At 28.0% G+C, this 19,881-nt stretch overlaps 1 protein-coding gene across 1 annotated transcript; it reads right to left on the minus strand.

The window, feature by feature from the left end:
• Positions 1-18,767: 18,767 nt before the first annotated feature.
• On the minus strand, positions 18,768-19,492 carry LOC129287743 (putative RING-H2 finger protein ATL71). Its single transcript, XM_054923969.1, has one exon. It carries the CDS (start codon positions 19,431-19,433, stop codon positions 18,996-18,998), a length of 438 nt encoding a protein of 145 aa, XP_054779944.1. The 5' UTR covers positions 19,434-19,492; the 3' UTR covers positions 18,768-18,995.
• Between the last annotated feature and the right edge of the window lie 389 nt (positions 19,493-19,881).

Below are 19,881 nucleotides of genomic sequence, written 5' to 3' on the forward strand. Positions count from 1 at the left end.
TTAATTAATGATACATGTCTTCTATTTTTGGAAACCTACAAATATTTTTTTCTAATATAGATAGTTATTAAATACAAGCATCCTTTCTATTTTTAAAATTTTATTTTCATCCACCTAACTATTACTTGAGCTAAAATGCTTGCAGTTAAATATAAATATTATCCAAAAATTATTTAAATCATCAAAAAATTAATTTGTAACTTTTTAAAATGTTAAAAAAATGTGAGTGTGGGACCAACATTTATAAAAGTTAAAAATTTAAACAGTGTGTAAAAAATATAAAGATTTTTATATTTTAAAAGATCATGTAGAATGCATGATAAAAATTAGTGGTGAATATAAAATTTTTAAAATTTCTTATTAGTTTTTAAAATTTTATTTTTATCAACCTAATTATTAGTTGACCATTAAGTCATATGTGTTGAACTAAAATACTTGTATTTAAATATAAATATTATCTAAAAATCATTTTAATTATCAAAAAATAATTTTGTAACCTTTTTAAAAATTTAAATATATAAATTGGCCAAAATAAAATTCAAAAACACAAGTTCTGGATCCAATAAAGATAAAAATAAAATAAAAAATTTTAAAAAATTTGAAATAGTTAAATCAACAAAATAAATTTAAAAGCTAGAGATGCAAGAGATGGGCTCGGCAATAGATTCTTTTATATGTTTACATATTTTAAAATCAGTATGAATTGAGGATCCAATAAAAATAGAGAGAATGTGAGATTTTAATAAACTTAATTTTCTTAAAAATTGAAGCAATGTGGTTTAAAAAAAATAGTATGTAGACCTACAATTAAAAAATGTGAGTGAGGGGCATATAATTATAAATTTTAAAAATTTACACAAAGTACAAGATATAATAATATTTTTATATTTTGAAAGATTATGATAAAAATAATAGGTGTTAGATATGTAAAGGAATTTTTAATAATAAAAAAACGGGCAATGGACATATTAACTAAATTAATAAAATTAAATTAGTAATTATTTTAAAAATAATAATTTCTTAAAATTAGTTAGTGGATAATTTTGTTAAAAAATAAATAATATAATTGCGGGATGCGATAAAAACGCTAAACTCCCGTGGGCTTAAAATCTAGTTCATTTTTAAACATGTGAGATGTCAATCGACTGTGCTCTTTTAACTTTCACGGGAAACGATGGACCGATTGTTTTTGAACAGATGCTGATGTCTCTTTTAATAATTTATTGGAAAAATGATATCTCTCCTCATATCCACAAAAAAAAAAAAAATAGTAATAAAAAAGTACACAAATCATAGGGGTTTCAATAAGATCACTGCAAGATGAGATTTCCTATTTGTGCCTACCTCGTCATCAAATCTTCTAATTATGCGGATTCATGTATAGGAAACGGGAGTATTTATACATAGAAAAATGAAAATCAGGATCTGCAAATAATTTAAAGTTATAATATATATATATATATATATATGGTATTATATACTTTTTTTGGCCTTCTATATAGTATTATATACCCTATTTTATATACAATCTCTATCGAATTTGTCTTTACTCACATTAATGTTTAGTTTATCGAGTAATTACCGATAGAATCTGATTGAAAATTGCCTTCATCTGTGTGAATGCTTTCCATCCTTTCAATTATCAATTAATTATACTCTCTCCGTTTTAAATTATAAAATATTTTTAAATAAAATTTTATATATTAATAAAGTTAATTAAATATACTTTATAACTTTACTTTTTTAAAATAAAAATATAAACTTTTAAAAATACCTTTTACTAATCATTAATAAAAGAATATTGAAAAAAGATAATAAATGATAAGGGTAATATTAAAAATGTATCACTGATGAAACTTTATTTTTTTCAAAATATATTATATTTTAGAATATTGAATCTTTTTTAAAAGTATCTTATAATTTGAAATGAATGAGTAATAAATTAATATATCTATGTAATGAAAAACCTAGACTTTATAGATTAAATTTCAAACCTCCCATAGTATACAAGGATTAATCGTGAAACATTTGTAAACTATAGCGAGCAAACTGGGAAAATAAATTATTAAGACTAAAGTGAAAATAATGATAATTATAGGGAATAAATGGTCAAATTTCTATATAATTTATATATTAGAAAGTAACTTGTGTTTAGTTATTGGTCTTTTTTAATTTTTGATATCCTTTTCTATCATTCTTTGATCAACTAATTATTAAAGTTAACTTTTATTAATGGTACATGCCAATTTGCATTATTTTTAAAAAAATTGAAGGAAAAATATCATATAAAAAATGAGTTTAAGGTCCTAAATACGTTTAAACTTATAGTTGAGGAAATAATTTGTTTTACTACCATCTTTTCTTTTCAACATTTTACGAAAACAATTGCAATCATAAATTCATTGTCCTTAACTTTTTAAATATCATGTTAAAAATATGAAGTATTTTGTTGGGTCCTTTACAATGTAACTAACAAAGGCTTTTTTCTTTCAAAAATACCCTCAATCAAAGTATATAATTAATAAAAAAATTAATCAAGACACATTAAATTAGGATAATTACAAAAAGAATATGTAATTTTAAATGCCATTAATTAAGTTATTAGAATATGTAAATTTGTTCAAAAAAATCATTGTCAAAAGCAAGTGAGAGATAAGTGTAGGTGTACTTTTCTCATTGGACTTCATTCCTTTTCTTCCATGGTATCCACAAAACCACAGTAAAATGTGATGACTTGCTCATTACTACAGCAAAGAGATAGGGTTAAAGAAGTAGATATCCAATGATGAGTGGCATTATTCACGTTATTATTTTTGGGTTGGATTTGTATCTTATTCTATTCAAGTTGCTAGCGTCGTAGCAGTATTGGTGGAACTATTTTGTTGGTTGTTGACTTTACAGCGTGCTGTGAGGGAAGAACAGAGAAAGTAGAAGTGGCCAAAGCCATGAAAACAACCAGCAAGATCCAAAAGAGGAGTGCCCCAGACGGATCCTAACTGAATGATTTCACAAAATGATTGAGGCTGAATTTGTCTTTTTCTTTTTCAGGACATATATATGCTGCATATATAATTTGTCTTTTGCTTTGAATTTTTTCCACTATGGATAATGTCATGAACAGAGCTCTCTAGATAAATTGCATGTTAATTACATTTATTTTTTTAGACCAGAGGGAGTATATATTAGACAACTTTGATATATAATTATAAGCCTCCAATTGAGTATAAAAATTTATTAAAAAAGAATTCAATAATAAATGTATGAAAAATGGTTCAGAATAACAAAATAAATTGACAGAAAGTCTTATCCTAAATTTATAAGGTGGGAAGTTTGCCAAAAATCAAATTATTGGGTCGTTTTATTTATTAGAGTTTAATTAGATTTATTTTGGGGCCCTTCTTGTGAATTATTTAGTTTTAAAATATATAAATAAGATAAAAATATATTCACTAATTTGAATTTAAATTATTTTGATAATTTTAATTTTAATATAACTTTTGCCTTCAAATTACTTTTCTAAAGAGAATGATTGATTGCATCGAACATTATATATCCACCAGAAGGATATTATAGCTACTATGATATTTGCTAATTTTCTTTTCTCTTTAGTATCTCGTGTTTATTTAAATATAATAAGTGATAATATTTTTTTTTTGGGTTTTACCTTCTATCCAGTTTCTTGAGTTATAAATAATGTGATCTTTTATAAGTATTTTTATCATATATAAATATAAATATATCTACATGATTTAAAACCATGTATACTTATTGGATTCGTTTTGGAAATAGCTGTTTTCTTCTAAAATTTTAATCTTATATTTAAATGTGCATAAATGAGAAGTTAGTCATGGCTTCGATAGGAAAAATTGGACGAAAATGGTGGAAAAAAATTAGAAGGGAACATTTCTAAAAAACAATGAAATGTAGTGACTTGTTCATTACTAGGGGAAAGAGAGAGTCTTGAGACAATCCTCTAATCTCAAATCCATCTAGTAGGATTCAAATTTGTTGTCTTAGTTGTAAGGATGGAAGTAAGTTAGACAGCCTTTCAAGGGTTTAACTTGGTTTATTTTAGGCCTAGCCTTACCTATTTATTAAATGGATTAGGCTAGGTTCAGTAACATTAAGCCTATTTAAATAAATAGATCTCACCTATTTTTATAAGGCTTAGCAAATAATTAAAGAAATACTACTCTGATTCTATTTGTAAGGCACATGCAATGTTTTACTGGAACCTAAAAAAACTTAAAAATCATCAACAACAACAACAACAAGAAGCCTTTATTCCATTAGGTGGGGGTGGCCACATTGATTTCATGACGCCATTTAAAACTCATTAACTCTATCTAAAAAACATAATTATTGATAACCTCGCGAATTTAAGTAAATTCTTGACATAAATGTAAATTTGAATTGCAAACTTAGATCATAAACTCGTATGAGTTTATCTCTATTAATAAATAGCCATTAAAAATATTTTATTAAAATAATTAAAATATGAAATATGATCATAATTTGATTTTAATATATTTCAAATATAAATCATTAAAATTAAATCCATCTACATTGAGAAATTATCATACAAAACATAAAAATTTCAGAATAGGGTAACTTATTTTTTATATTTTTAGTTTTCTTTTTTATTAATATTAGTTTTTCTTTTTAAGTTTTTTCTCTTTGGACCAAGTCTTATTACTTCTATGAATTGAGTTCTATGTAGTACATACTTGCTCAACTCAGTAAAAAAATCATGAGCTTAATATGTTTAATCAAGTTTATATTTAGTCTAAGTTTATGAATCAGTTGATATGATTTTGCAACCTAGAAATGTAAAAACAATAAACTTGAAATTAAACTTGAGAGTGTAATGAAATTTGCATTTAATTCGAGTTTATAAGTGAGTTGACACGATTATGTGAGTTAGAAACGTAAGAACATTACAACAATAACAAGCCTTTATTCCATTAGGTGGGGTCTGCTATATGGATTGTAAAAAGCCATTGTGCTCTATCATTTACTAAGCTTTTAAAAATATTATTACTTAGGAAATCATTTAACAAGACTCATAGTTATATGTTTCACTCTTCTCACTGGTACCTCTTGTGGTCTTTTTTGTACATGCCCAAATCATCTCAAATAGTTTTCTACTATTTTTTTTTCTCAATAGATGCTACCCTCACTTTCTCCTCAATAGAAACATAACAACATTAAATTTGAAGAATTAACTCAAGAACTTACAACTATGCATATATAGATTGACCCTACCCCTTTTATCAGCCTTTTTTGGATTGTTATTTCCTCCACTCGAGTTGAAACTTAGAAGCTTTAGAAAAGTTTTTCTTTACCTATGTTCAATTTTTTTTGGAAAAAAAAAAGCTATGTTCATTTTTGTGAGAAAAATGACAATAAAATCCCTTCAAAATATATAAGTGACAATTTAATCTCTCAAAATGTCATAATTTTAATAAAGTCCCTAGGACCTCTATATCAATAAATTTTCAAGTGAAAAAACTATTTTATTCTTACTGAAAATAACAAGAATTTTAAAGTGAAAAGACTATTTTATTCTTACTGAAAATAACAAGCCTCAATTATAATTTTTCTTTAATAAATTATAACTTTTAATCTATAAATTGCAAGAGTTTAACAAAAAATCATAACTTGTCAAGTGTAATTTCTATTATTGAAAAATAAACCATAATAATATCTTTTGTTTAAGGAATAACAACTTTTATTTTGTGAATTATAAGAGTTGAACAAAAAATCATAATTTGTCAAGAATAATTTCTATTATTGAAAAACAAGTTCTCAAAATAACAAACTTCATTTACAAGTTTTGTTTAAAGAATCACAACTTGTATTCAAAGAATAGCAAGAATTGAACAATAAATTATAATTTATTAATAAGAGTAAAATGACCTTTTCAATTATATTTAAACTTTATTGACAAAAAGATTTCTAAGAATTTAGTGAAATTATGATATTTCAAGAGATCAAATTATCATTTATATAATTCACAAGTATTTTATTGTCATTTTTCCTTTTTTTTTTAAAGTACAAAGCTTGAAAAGATTACAAGTAACTAATCAGAGCCCTGGAAGACTCGTACATATCATTCAAAATAAAACACAAAACAACCGGAGGGGACCTATGTTCATTTTTAAATATGTGAGATGTTAATCAAATGTGCTCTTTTAAGTTTCACGTGAAACGATAGACCAATTGTTTTGAAATAGATGCTAATATCTCTTTTAATAATTTATTGAAAAAAAGAGATCTCTCGTATCCACAAAAAAGAATAAATAAGAAAGTACACGGATCATTGAGGTTTCATTAAGATGACTGCAAGATGAGACTCCTTGCGTCTCCCTACAGCATCACCAAATTAATTACATCACCTAATCTATTAATATACGGATCCACATATAGGAAACGGGAGTATTTATTAAGAAAAATGAAAATCAGGGTCTGCAAATAATTAAAGATATACTCCTCTTATCCTATTTATAAAGCACATTCAACATGTTTTATTGAAATCAAGAAAAATCTTAGAACACATTAAAAAAACAACAACAAACATTTATCTCACTAGGTAGGGATTGCATGAGGCCATTTAAAACTTTTTAACTCTGTCTAAAAAATTAATTATTTTTCAACTTTTCCCCTATTAAATATATATCCTTTAACAACATTTTTTTCTCTTCAACATTTAATGAAGATTAAATGAGAAAATTTGCTATGAAAATTTAATGAGGTGACTTATAAATAATATTTAAAAAATTTATTTCTCTGCCTATAAAAATAGGAGTGGAGGGAGTAATATATAGTAGGGTTAAGGGTCATTTTTATCCCTGAACTATAAATGAAAGGCCACAAATACCTCTAAAATAAATTATAGGTCAATCATGTCTCACAACTTTAAAGATTCTCTCCATCATCATCTTAATATTAAAGACACTTAATGTTCGTCAGTCATCAATGGGTCTCATTTTTTTAATATTTTTTATCAGGTTAAGGATTATTTTTGTCCCTCAACATTTATTTGAATGGTCACTTTTGCCCCTCAACTCAAACATTTTATAATTAAAAAAATAGTCAACTATAGTGAGAAAACGGCATGGTGATGAGAAAGTGAATATTTAAAATTGAGAGATATAATTGATCTATAGTTGAGTTTATGAGCATTTGTGTCTACTCCCTTCGTCCCTATATATAAGAAGTCTTCTAAAACCTATTTTTGTCCCTAAATATAAGGGGTTGTTAGTATAATTTTAATGAATAAACCATTATATCCTTATTAAATTGAAATAATTTTAATGAATGAACCATTATATACTTATTAAATTGAAAAGAGAAAAAAATTATTCTCATTAATTTACTTTGAAAAAAGAGATTTATTTTTTATTTACAATAATTAGGGGTAAAATTAAAATTTTATTGTACTTTTAATTAGATAATTAATTTTTTTATTTGCATGATTCGGTTAAAAACATATCATATATAGGGACAGAGGGAGTACTATTATATATTTCCTCCATTTCTATATATAAGAGAAAAAAATTATATCACACAGTTTAAGAAAATTAATTCATCATAATAATCATGTCTGAAAATAAAAAAATAGACTAAAATACCCTGTATTAATTAACATAAGTATGCATTAATTATTTTTCGGTTAATGTAAATTATAAGAGGTGATTTAAGAAATGTGTAATAAATACCTATTGAAATATGTGATTTTGCTTATAAAAAATAAAAAGTAATAGTGTCTCTTACAAATAGAGATGGAGTAATATGTAATCTCTATTAAGTTTGTCCTTACTCATATTAATGCTTAGTTTATCGAGTAAATTACAGACGGAATCTGATTAAAAATTGTCTTCATCTGATGTTGTTTAGGCATGATGGGTTAGAATGAAGAGCGAGAAGATGAACGGCTGCTACTATAATGGTTGAAAGTGACTCCGGATATGTTTTTAATTTTAAAAAATGTATTGCCAGGTTATAATTTGATGAACTTCATTCAGCTTTGTTTTATATAAGGGAGATTACTTTCAATAACATCAAATGTTACTATATAACAGATTATATTAAACAAAATTTGCATCATTAAGGATTAGTACAATTTGCACATGGTTGCTGAATTTCCATGCCTTCGCACCTATGAAAGAAGAAACTCATTCATTCATTCGAGCACACGGACTCATATATATGTTCAATTTGAATGGTCAATTTTTAGAAGTCTATAGATAGACCATTCAAATATAATTTAAGCAGTCTAAATTTAATATTAAAATTTTTATATTTTTTATAAATTTTTATTTTGGTAGATATAATATTTAAAAATACTGATTCTTTTCAAAAAAATATTTTTTTTAGAAATTATAAGTTAAAGATTTTAAATTTGAATCATTCAAAGTAAGTCTGTATAAAAAATTTATAAAAAAATTAATATTAAATATATATATATATATATATATATTTCCACTATTCAAATTTAAATCTAAAACTGTTAAGATTGATAATGAAAAAATTTACCAAAATTTTTATAATTTTATTTTAACAAATATAAAATAAAAACTTTAAATATGAGATTAAAATCTGGACAGAACGTGTCGCTCGTTATGCGCTATTTTTCCATACTTTCACATTCACACCTTTGAAAGGAGAAACTCAATCATGCATTTATAAGAGCGTACCGACATTTTTTTTTTTTTATAATTACATCTCCTACTACTCTCAAATAGTAATTTTTATAATTATTTTTTAATTTTTATAATAGGAACTGGAAGTAGGATTCTTTACCAAAAATATAATAACATACATATAATTATTAATTGTATTGTAGAAAGAGATTATATAAAAAATTAAAATAATTAAAATATCAACATAATGTCACTCTACTCATGTCATGTTGTTAAGGGTGGAAGTACGCCACGCTTTTATCAAGGCCTATAGACTGGCATATTTTAGGCCAAACTAAGCTTATTTATTTAAATAGATTAGGCGAAGCCTATTTTTTTCAAGGCATAGACTCTTACCTGTCGACCTATGTACATGTATATTATTGTAATATATTATGTAATGTAATATATAATATTTAATTAAATTTGAATATAATCAATTTCACCCCCTTTCCCTACCCCTTCTCATTTTTCTTTTACATCAAAACTAGAAAGCATTAAACAGTTCTTCCTTGCTTTTTTTTTATTATCTTTTGTATGTTAAATTTATAATATATCAGTTTTACCATTTGATTGTGATTAATATCTTCCTTCTCATTTCTAGTTTCTTGGCTATGTTTAATTTTTCAATTGATTGGACTAATGCATCTATTGAATTTAATGTTATTACTATATTGTTGTATTGTATTGTACTCCCTCCTAATCAAAATATAGAAAATTGGTGACTAATTCATTTTTTCAAAAAATATTAATTGAAACATTAATTTCTTAAAAAATTTATATTTTTTCAATTTTACCCTCACTAAATACTATACATATGTGTTTTGATAATGATAATTGAAATTTCAATGCATTATTTTTTTTAAAAAAAGTAATAAATTAATTAGGGGTATAGTTGAAAAATAATTATAAAAATTATCCAAAACTTTATATTTTGAACTAAATAAAATTTCTAGAAGATGCCCTATTTTGTGGTCCAGGGATAGTAGTTGATAAGTCCCCTTGTTTATCATGTATGTTAGTTGGTAAATTAAGCTGTACATATGTAGGCTTAATAATCCTAAAACTTATATGAGACCTTTGAAGCTTATAGTGTAAACCTATTTCAAAGACCTGATTTTAAGTAGGCTTTTAAATAAATTTTCAAATCAAACTAGGCTTTAGATAGGCTAAGCATAAGTTGTGAAAAAAAAAGCCTTATATATAATTCAGGCCAAATTCAAACTTCTGACCTATCACAAAGGCTCAAGCCTATTTGATTAAATTCTAGATTGACCCAACCTATTTTTACTCTATTGTTAGTCCTCAGGGGGGCACATTGTCCTTTGTTACGTGGAAGGATTGTTTGGAAGGGATAAAACCTGGAGAGAAGGCCATAATCTTGAAAGAATAACATGTATTTGAAAGTATCGAAATATTATTCTTTTTTTTTTTGGCATTGGTCTTTATAAGTCATCAAGAATTTTCAATAATCGGAACCCTGAAAAAGAATGCAAGAGAACGGTATTTTTTATATTTTCTATAAATTATATATTTTTTAAGACCACAGTCCTCTGTGGACTTCATTTCAACAACTTATATCCAAATATACTTGAACTTTTTAGTTATCGTGACCACTTTTCTCAATAGTATTAGCACAATTGGACACATCTATCAATATGTTGTATAATTGGGTAAATATAATTCTCATATTTTTAAATAATACTTGTTCTGTCTTAAATATAAAAGTATTTTTCACTCTTTCTCTTGGACCTAAATACAAAGCCCTTTAAAGAGTATAATTCAATATTTATTAATCATTTTTTAATATAACCTTATCCAATTTATGTAAAAGTGGATGGCAAAGTGGAGTCTATATTCATTATCTCATTTTTATGCAGTAACATTGAATAGGGGTACATTTGTAAAAGGAGTATAAGTTTTTGAAGAAAAAAAATTAAGGCTGTTGCCTAGTTATTATTATCTATTTTTATTCATAATATTCTGTTAAAAAAGATCCTATATTTAGGACATGAGAAAGTATAACTAAGTACAATAAGTATAACAAACTTGTTTGATAGAACCGTAAATTAAAAAAATCTGTCCATTCTGAGAACAAATTTAGGCAAAAGACAAATGTGATGTCATAGTCATATACGGGGAATTTATTCCATTATTTTATCCCGGTGAGGTCTATAAAGACCACGCACACCAACGAACAAAGAGCACACAAGCAACCCCCCCTTTCTCTCTCTCTGTGATCATTTGTCTGAGATCTTCATTGCTGGTTAAGTCACGGAAGCAATAGCAAAGCTACCACCTCCATCAGCTGGGAAGGTTGTCACTATTCTCAGTCTTGATTGAGGTGGGGTTAGAGGGATCATACCTGCTATCCTGCTTATGAAACTAGAGCAAGAGTTGCAGGTATGTACCAAGTTATCATAGAACATAAATCGGGGTCAACTCATCTAGTTGACCATTAACTATTAAACCAATGCTTTGACCTTTGAGTAAAAGGACTCATAAATTTAAACTTTAAGTTTTGAGTTAAGATGTGATGCTCTCTACTTTTTATTTAGTTCATAATATTTCTAGAGATGAGAATGTGAGGATCGCAAACTATTGTGATGTGATCAGGAACTGGCACAGGTGGGATCATCACTTAATAATTGACACTGTAGATTCAGCCTCGATGGATTTCGTATAGGAACAAGTTGAAGTGATGTATGTATTTATAATATTAATTAGTTTATTATATTATCATTTTAATTTTCTAACTTGTGACTTGAACGTGTTGATTAAGTAGTCAGCATTTGGGATTGATGTCAATTAGAGGCATTTTGTCATGGAAGTAATATGTAAGGCATATCAAGCCTTCTGGTATTTTGTAGGATCAAAATACATAACTCACACTGATGGGCATATTATCAAACAAGAGTATTGGGATGCTTTTATTGCCTAGCATTATATTTTGACAAATCATTCTTAGGAAGGATCATTATATTTTGTGTAATAATTGTACACAAATTGATAACTAGAATCATGGTTTTTTTAGAGGAATTAAGCCAAAAGAATAAAGAGTTGAGGATGAAAAATATTTTTCCCTTCTAAAAAAGGCAATGAGAGTATTTAGGGATTGAGCAGCAAATGATATGTTTTCAACTTATTAATTGATATGCAATATGTTATGTCACTAATATATTATAATGCATAGATCAATGAATATGGCACACCAGAGAGCTTTATATCATAGGCCAGACTCTTTATATTAGCCCATATTGACAAAGATGGCAACTATACAGGTGAACATATTTTAAAACTTGCTAAAAAAATTGTAAGCACTATAATTTTCAAATTTAAATAACATGTTAATAATTACTATTTTAGTAGCTTATGTTTTTCAAATATTATGATGAATAGAGTGCCATCTCAAAAGAAGTTTTTAAAAGTGAGCTTCCCCAAGAAGAAGATGTCTTGAAAAGGGCATTGGACAATCGTGATCACTAGGGTCATGTTAAGGGTATTGGCATAGAGGTCTCGAAGAAACAAATATTAGGTGAAAAGAAGACTCCAAAAGGTGTGCCTTCTTCAATTGAGTTTAATGCTTTAAAATAACAAGTAGAAGCACAATAAAAAATGATTGAGGCACTGCTCAAGGCCAATGAGACTAGGAAGTCACCCATGGAGAACATCAACCGTAGTAGGATAAATAGATGCATTGTGACCCAGCCATCTAATCAAATTCTTAAAGTATACATTATTTTTTATTCCTTAACTTTGATTCACTATTATTTCTTAACTTATGCTTATGTTTATTTAGGGTAAGCACGACTGCATTTTCTTAGCAAATAGCCCTAGTCAACACAAAATGGCAAAAGGGTGTATGTTTGACATTCTTGGGAAAAATACCATACACAATGTGTTGATGCCTGTAGACTATTTACGAGAGCTAATTCTTAAACCTATTAACACTAATTACCCGCTGCCTATTCCCACCTTAGAAGCATTCATTGTTGAAGAAGCAATTGGAAAATTTGTTGCATGGCCCAGGGTTTTCTTTTATATAGAAGACAAAGCACAAAATTGAGCATAGGCATACCAATTACCTATATATATATATATATATATGTTACCTATATTGGTCTCTAACTATATAATTGGTGAGCAGTCCAAGGGAAAGGGCATCACCAAACAATTGAGCCAATTATCTAAGGTTCAGATAGCAGTGCTGAATCAATTGCCAAAAAACTACTAAAGCTTGAGGCATATGCAAAATTATTTACTGATTCTATTATGCTTATCAGCTTTCACAAAAGCATATACCATAAAGAACAACATGATATGATTAAGGTTGAAATGGTCAATAAAGTCATCAAGCGTGTTTCAATTAGCCAACATGTTGGTCCACTTTTATATAAGGTACATATTATTTACATGATCTTCTACTATATTTAAACTTAATATAATAATTTGTTTATTTCTTTCATTTAGATACCTATATGAAAATTTTATCGTCCCTGGGAATCTTGTGTTGAAATTTGTCTTTGTTTGTCCTTATAATGTCTTTGGTCATTGTGACATTACTATCGAGGCAAGGTACGACCAAGCTCAAACATTAGCAAGTTACTTTAAGGAAAAGAACCCTACTTCAAGGACGTTATTTCTAGTACCTTATATGTAAGGGTGAGTTTAGTAGTATCTTAATTAATTTAATTTATCTTTTCTTTTTAAATTTCATGACATGTGCTTTTAAATTGTTTTAGGAGCTACTGGATGTTGATCGACATTATGCCGGTTGCTATTAAAACTATAAAGTTTTACTACTTGAATTTTGCTAGTGGGTAGCCAGATAATAGACTGACATGGTAAAATTATTTAATATATAAGTTTATATTTTAATTAACTTCTATACATTTTTTATCATTTTGAATTTCTAGTAACTTCAACTTATTTTCTTTCTTATCAAGGCTGTTGTGCTTTATCTTACTCAAAAGAACTTTTCTATACCGTTAAAGTATAAGTCATATGATCTAGTCTACACTAATTGGAAGATAATAAAGGTACTTATCACTACTAATTTAAACAATCAATACTAATTTTTTAATTACTTCAATGACATATTTATTGGTTTTTCTATACAGCATCCACAACAAATAGCATATAGCGAGAATTGTGGATATTATGAGATGTGGCTTCTCAAAGACATAACCACTTATGGGATGAGTCTAATCCTCGTCATGGTATGTATGTTATTTAGATTCAATTCCATGTTACATTATTGCAGTATTATCCTAATTTATATTGTGAAAAATTTGGGGACTATCACATTAATGAAGTCATTGAGGAATGGTGTGCATACATTTTCTAGCTATGGGTCAAAAATTAGTAAGTTGGACATTTTTAATGTAGTTTTTCTCATTTAAATTTTATAATTTAGAATAATTTTGATTTAGTACGACAAACAATTGTGTTTTACTTACTACTATATTGAGCAAATGTATAGCAAATAAATTTATTTTTTTAATAAAATTGTTAGATTGATTATTATGTCTGTTGCAGGAACGCTACTAGAAATATGCAACCTCCCTATTATAAAAAAATTATAATAAATTAGACAGTTATTAACCATAATCATCCAACATTTGATAATATTCATAACCGTCTAATATAGTCTTCCCTCCTATATTTCCTTTGTTAGACAATATATTGGACACTTCTTTGAACTATATAATATTGTAATATTGGATGGTTATAATAACATTTATAATATATGATGGGGGCACCAATATGAACACAAATAATCTTCCAATATCACTTATTTTGTAGTTGTGAATTGCTAACAATTTTCAATTGTGTAATGAAATTTTAAAATAGGCAACATATATAGTTGCCAGACTATAAAACTTTTTTCATTGCAATATTTGAAAATTATTCCCTAATAGGCCAAAAGAAAAAGGATTAGCGGCATTAGTGCTTCAAATTTTTTTTTAAATGAGTACTCAGTACTCTTACCTTTAATTAGTAGTAGCAATGTTGCATCAAAAGTATTAAAAGTGGGGCAATGTGATCTCTTTTTTAACCTTTGGCCAATGTTTGACTAATGTTGATCAAAAGAGGATTGAAAAATCTAATGTGGCAAGCCACATGGCAGCAGGCCTTCCTACAATCACTTCCTACTCGGGCTTAATGAGAAAACAGAACGGACAAGGAAGATTGCAGAAGAAGGATGAATTGCCTTAGTAGCCACGCTCAATCTACGTTTAAGAATCTCGGCTAAGAGTAATATAACAAGCAATCCAGATCCAGCTTGAATGTGGTTCTTCCACAGGTGGGTTTGGGCTTATCAACGAGTTCTTCTACACCTTCATTGTATTTGATGAGATATGGCTCGGATCCAAATGCTCACATTTCATTTCCAGAATCCAATTCAGGATTGATGAGATCTGGCTCCAATTCGGATTTGAAGACCAGAAGAAGAAGTCGTGCTCTCAAAAATCTCCAATTTTTCTGGAGAGGCTTCAGTCACACCTCAAGCTATCGAACAACACTCGGTTTGTGGGATCTGTCTAATTCTTGGGAAACTGACTCATCAGCCGATGCCAAATCCTTAAAAGCACCGATATGGAACTAGAAGAGCACCACTACTGCTGGCTGTAGCCATTGAAGAAGCGTGGGTTTCAATATCACTTTTTTGTGTCACCACTCGCTTGAACAGTCTCGGGGCCATCGTTTTTCTCACTTTCCGCTACCGCACGTCGTCTCTCCTAATTGTCTATGGCTTTGCTCTTCTTCTTCCTTAACTCCTCTTATCAGTGCTGAGGGTAAGGTCATGGTCCATTTGGAACCACTATGAGCCCTTCTGCCAATCGTCGACGGTGATTAGAGAGAGCATGCGGCGGCTGACGGAGGAGTTGAGGAGGTAGGAGTACTGGTTCCAGACGTCGAACAGAGGATGAGAGTGGCTTGTGAGAGAGAAGACGACGACATTGATTTGGGAACAAAAAGAAAAAAGAAAACAAAAGGAATTAAGAGAAGATGAAATTGACACCTGGCATGACTGTAGAATTCATCTTGCAAAACTAATTAATGATTGCTATTTTTTACTATTAGGAAAAAAATTACTCAGACAAGTTTATGGATATTTTTTTTATCCTTATTCATTTAACGTTAAAAATTTATAGATATTTTTATCTTTTAATTCAAAATTATTTTGCTAATGTACTCATGGAATTTTCAAAGTATATATTGCATATGAAAGGGATAAGCGCGGTTCCTCCAACCACTATGCATTCTCTTAATTTCATATGAGAAACGTAAAAGATCATTTTTTTTAACCATTTCTTTATCTGTGCGTGCCCTTCTTACTAGGAGCATGCTAATCATTTTTGTCTCATTCCAATTTTATCGAATGTCCCTGGAAGGATGGGAAAGTAAAATACCATTGGCAAAGGCAATATATGTATATATTGGTGTTACCTCTTCTAGTTATCATTGGATTTCATTCCTTTCCTTCCACTGCATCGACAAAACCATAGTAAAATGTGATGACTTGTTCATTACCACGGCAAAGAGAGAGGGTTGAAAGAGGTTCCAACTGTTTCAGATTGATTTAGTAGGATTTAAATTATTAATTTGTCGTCTCGGCTCAATTTCAGAGCAACGCAGTTGAACAAGGGGTAGATATTCAATGATGAATGGCATTATTGATCATATTTTGAGGCACTCCTTTCTCTTTGAGCACTTAGATATTAAAATTCTAGTTTATTTTGAGTTTCTGATGTAAGCTTTCTCCAAATCAATCATTTGTTCCATGAATTCTTTTGCACGTCCAAGTTAATTATCATAATAAGTTGCATGTTTGTCCCTAGCACAAAGCACCCTTGAGGATTTTTTTTATAAGGGGTTTTAACCTATTTCCTTGTTATGAATCAATCAAAGATAGCAACACTTAAGATTTATTAGTTGGATAACTTATTATAGAAAAAAATTTCATCTAAGGACCACTAAAGAACATCTATTGTGAGAAAGGACTAAATAATTCTGAATTTGCTTTCCAGAACTAAGGAACTTGAATGCAATAAAATTTTGTTACGAAAAGACAAAACTACTCCTAAGACACTATTGCCAATCATTAGAGCTCCAATGTGGGTAACCATTAAATCCCCATACTAGGTGACCAAGCAGGGTTTGAACCCACGACCCCTTTAAATGGTTCATCAAAAGACTTTGTCACCATTAAATTATCAATGCTTTTTAATTATATATATTATACAAATTTATATATTTTTTCAACTTAATTAGTTTTCACTTTTTAAATCATTACTTATCAAAAGCGTAGGTGAATTTATTATTTTAATAAAATTTACTTATCAATTTATGAAAGGAAATTGTTGAAGAAAGTTTAATATGCACAAGTTTTTTTATGAGATTAAATGTACTAGTCAAAAGTTTAATCAAATTTGTCATTATTCTATTATCATAAACTTATTACTTTACTAATGTTTGTTGCATATTGAACCTTGGTAAGAAGTTTTCCTCAAAAAATTGGCAACTTAAGTTTACTGAAATGACAAGTTTCATATCATTTTGATAAGTAGTACACCTTAGGTTATAATTGTCATATTGCATATTGAACGTTAACAAGTTTCACTTAGTAAATTGGTAAGTAAATATTATTAAAATGACAAGTTCAATTAATATTTTGACAAGTATAATTCAAATTATAAATATAAATATTTAACCATATTGAACTTGAAGTATCCATGATATGTGTTTATATAAATAATTAAAAATCTTCCGTCACTTAGCTCTTAGTTTTCGAAGTGTTGCATAAGAGGGACAAGCACTGGTTCCTCCAACAACTATGTTTTCTCATAATTTCATATGAGAAAGTAAAAATAATGGATAGACATGATTTTTTTTGAAAAAAATTCTCTAATAATTCTTATAATATCATTTATAAAAAATTAGTGTGAGAATTTTATTACTTTTAAAAAAAACTTATATACTTATTTTTTATATATTTAAGATATTTGTATTCAATTAAATCCAAATTTATAAATTTTTTTATATATTTTTTTTACAATAAATTTATTAATTAAATTAATATATTAAAATTCACATCACATGCTTTACTTTAATATAAGTATATTAAATATATAAAATTAGTATTAAGCTTTGCCTTTATTTTTATTATTTTTTTCCTAGTTCTTTTGTGATGTTACTGGGAACTTGCAAATAGGTAAATGAAAGGAAGCAAAAGCTGACACGCAAGGATGAAGAGTGGAGACATGGAATCGGGGGAAAAGCTTTTAAGAGAACTAAAAGTAAGGAAGGATTATTATAGTCAAGTTTTTTAACTTTTTGATAAGTTAAAAAAATTAATTTAAATAATTATAAATTCAAGTTTTTTAATTATAAATAAAGTATTTTAAGTTTCAAAAATAAATATCATTATATTTAAAAATTTTAATAATAATTTTTTAAATTAATATTTATAACTTATTTTTTAAAAATTATTTAAAAATTATTTAATATTTTAGGATTTAATTGTTTTTCTTAAAAAAAAAAAGTTGGTGAAGATAATAAACGGGCATAAAGTTTCTCTCTCTCTCTTTTCTATTGTCTGAATGTCTCATCAATGTGTCATGTCATAGCCGATACACCCCCCCTCTCTCTCTTTCTTCTTTTTCATTCTCTTTATTTCAAGTCCAATCAAAACCAATTTTTTAGCTTTTGCCTTTTCGGTCGAATGAGCGATGATTTAGTTCTATCTTTGGAACCTTGAAATGTACAATCAACCAAAAAAAAAAAAAAGGCTTTGTAAGTATACGATATTACCCCTGTCTCAAAAAAAAGACCAGTTATAGCACCAATCTCTCAAAACCGGATCGACTTGAACAGTAGAATTGATACCTTTCAACTGTCGATATGATTGGTTAAACTATGGCAACGGTGACCCACCATTAACCTTTCCTATTTGTCCTAGTTTTTAAGATATTTTATAGTAGAAAAACATATGCAACTATTTGGATTTGCCTGTTTTAGACATTCAAATCCAGATTCAGCAAATAATGTCAAAAAAAAAAACGTACTTTCTTAAAATTTAAAAATTTGTTAGATCGGAGAACACTTTCATTGTGTTACTCAAACACACAGGTGATTTCCTTTGTCCAAAATCACCTACTCTATTAATTAAACAACACTAATATCATCACTGAGAAAATAAAAATGAAATAATGATAAAGCTGCATCGTCTAATTTTGAATTAGACAGAATCTATATTTGTGTTCATCGCCTCGTGATTTTGATCTGTTCAACGAACCTAATCTTCTAAGCAACACTGATGATCGCTGTGTCCCGCGTAGAAACTACAGAAGAAGAAGTTCGACACAAGGGACAAGTAGGGTTTAACTTGAGCCATGAATCAACGCAGTGAAGGTGATAAAGATGGCCACAATCAGGAAGCAATCTCAACTTATCAGTTTCTTTATAATCCATGAAGCAGATTGAACAACATGAAGAACAAGAAGAAGAAGCAGAAGAAAAAGGATTGAAGAAACTGATCTTTTTCGCCTCTGAGTAAAAAAGCGGCTTGGAGTTTCTTTGTAAACTGCTTTCATGATCAGTGACGTCGACGACGCCATCGGAGCTGCTTTCTTCTCCGACGGCCCGAGAATTTGAACAAGACCAGTACCTTCGAAGGCGATCACAAGCTAAAAGTAGGGTTAAGAGAAAGAAGATCACACCAAACACGAAAGAGAATCTCATCGTCAGATTCTGGTAATAATACTAAAGCTAGCTGATGGAGCTGAAGGTTTTTATTATAATTGTTCAGTCTGTGAACCGGACTAGGTGAGAATGAAGAAGAAATTGGAAGCTCGATTGACTATAAGTTTATTTTAATATATAGAGAATGATTGACGTCTCTATGTCATTTTCAGTTTCGAATACTTTATACTCCTTTCTTTTAAAAATATAAAATATTTTTAATTAAATTTTACTCTCAGTACTTACTTATTTTCAAACTAACTCTATTTTTATATATTTATCTATATTAAACATCCTATAATAAATATAAAGTCATTATTAATAGAGGTATTTTTGAAAAAAGTCAATAATTATACCTTAAAAGACTAAAAATGTTTTACATTTTTAAATATATAACTACTCAAAGATGCCTTATATTTCTTAACGGAGGAAGTAGTTTTTGTCATTT

This window comes from Prosopis cineraria, unplaced genomic scaffold, assembly GCF_029017545.1.
Source record: "Prosopis cineraria cultivar Desert tree isolate PC_DT_omini unplaced genomic scaffold, ASM2901754v1 PC12, whole genome shotgun sequence".
NCBI lineage: Eukaryota > Viridiplantae > Streptophyta > Magnoliopsida > Fabales > Fabaceae > Prosopis > Prosopis cineraria.

Bases quoted from the DNA above. Each gene is read 5' to 3' on its own strand.
- LOC129287743 (XM_054923969.1), bottom strand. From the start codon at position 19,433: ATGAGATTCTCTTTCGTGTTTGGTGTGATCTTCTTTCTCTTAACCCTA.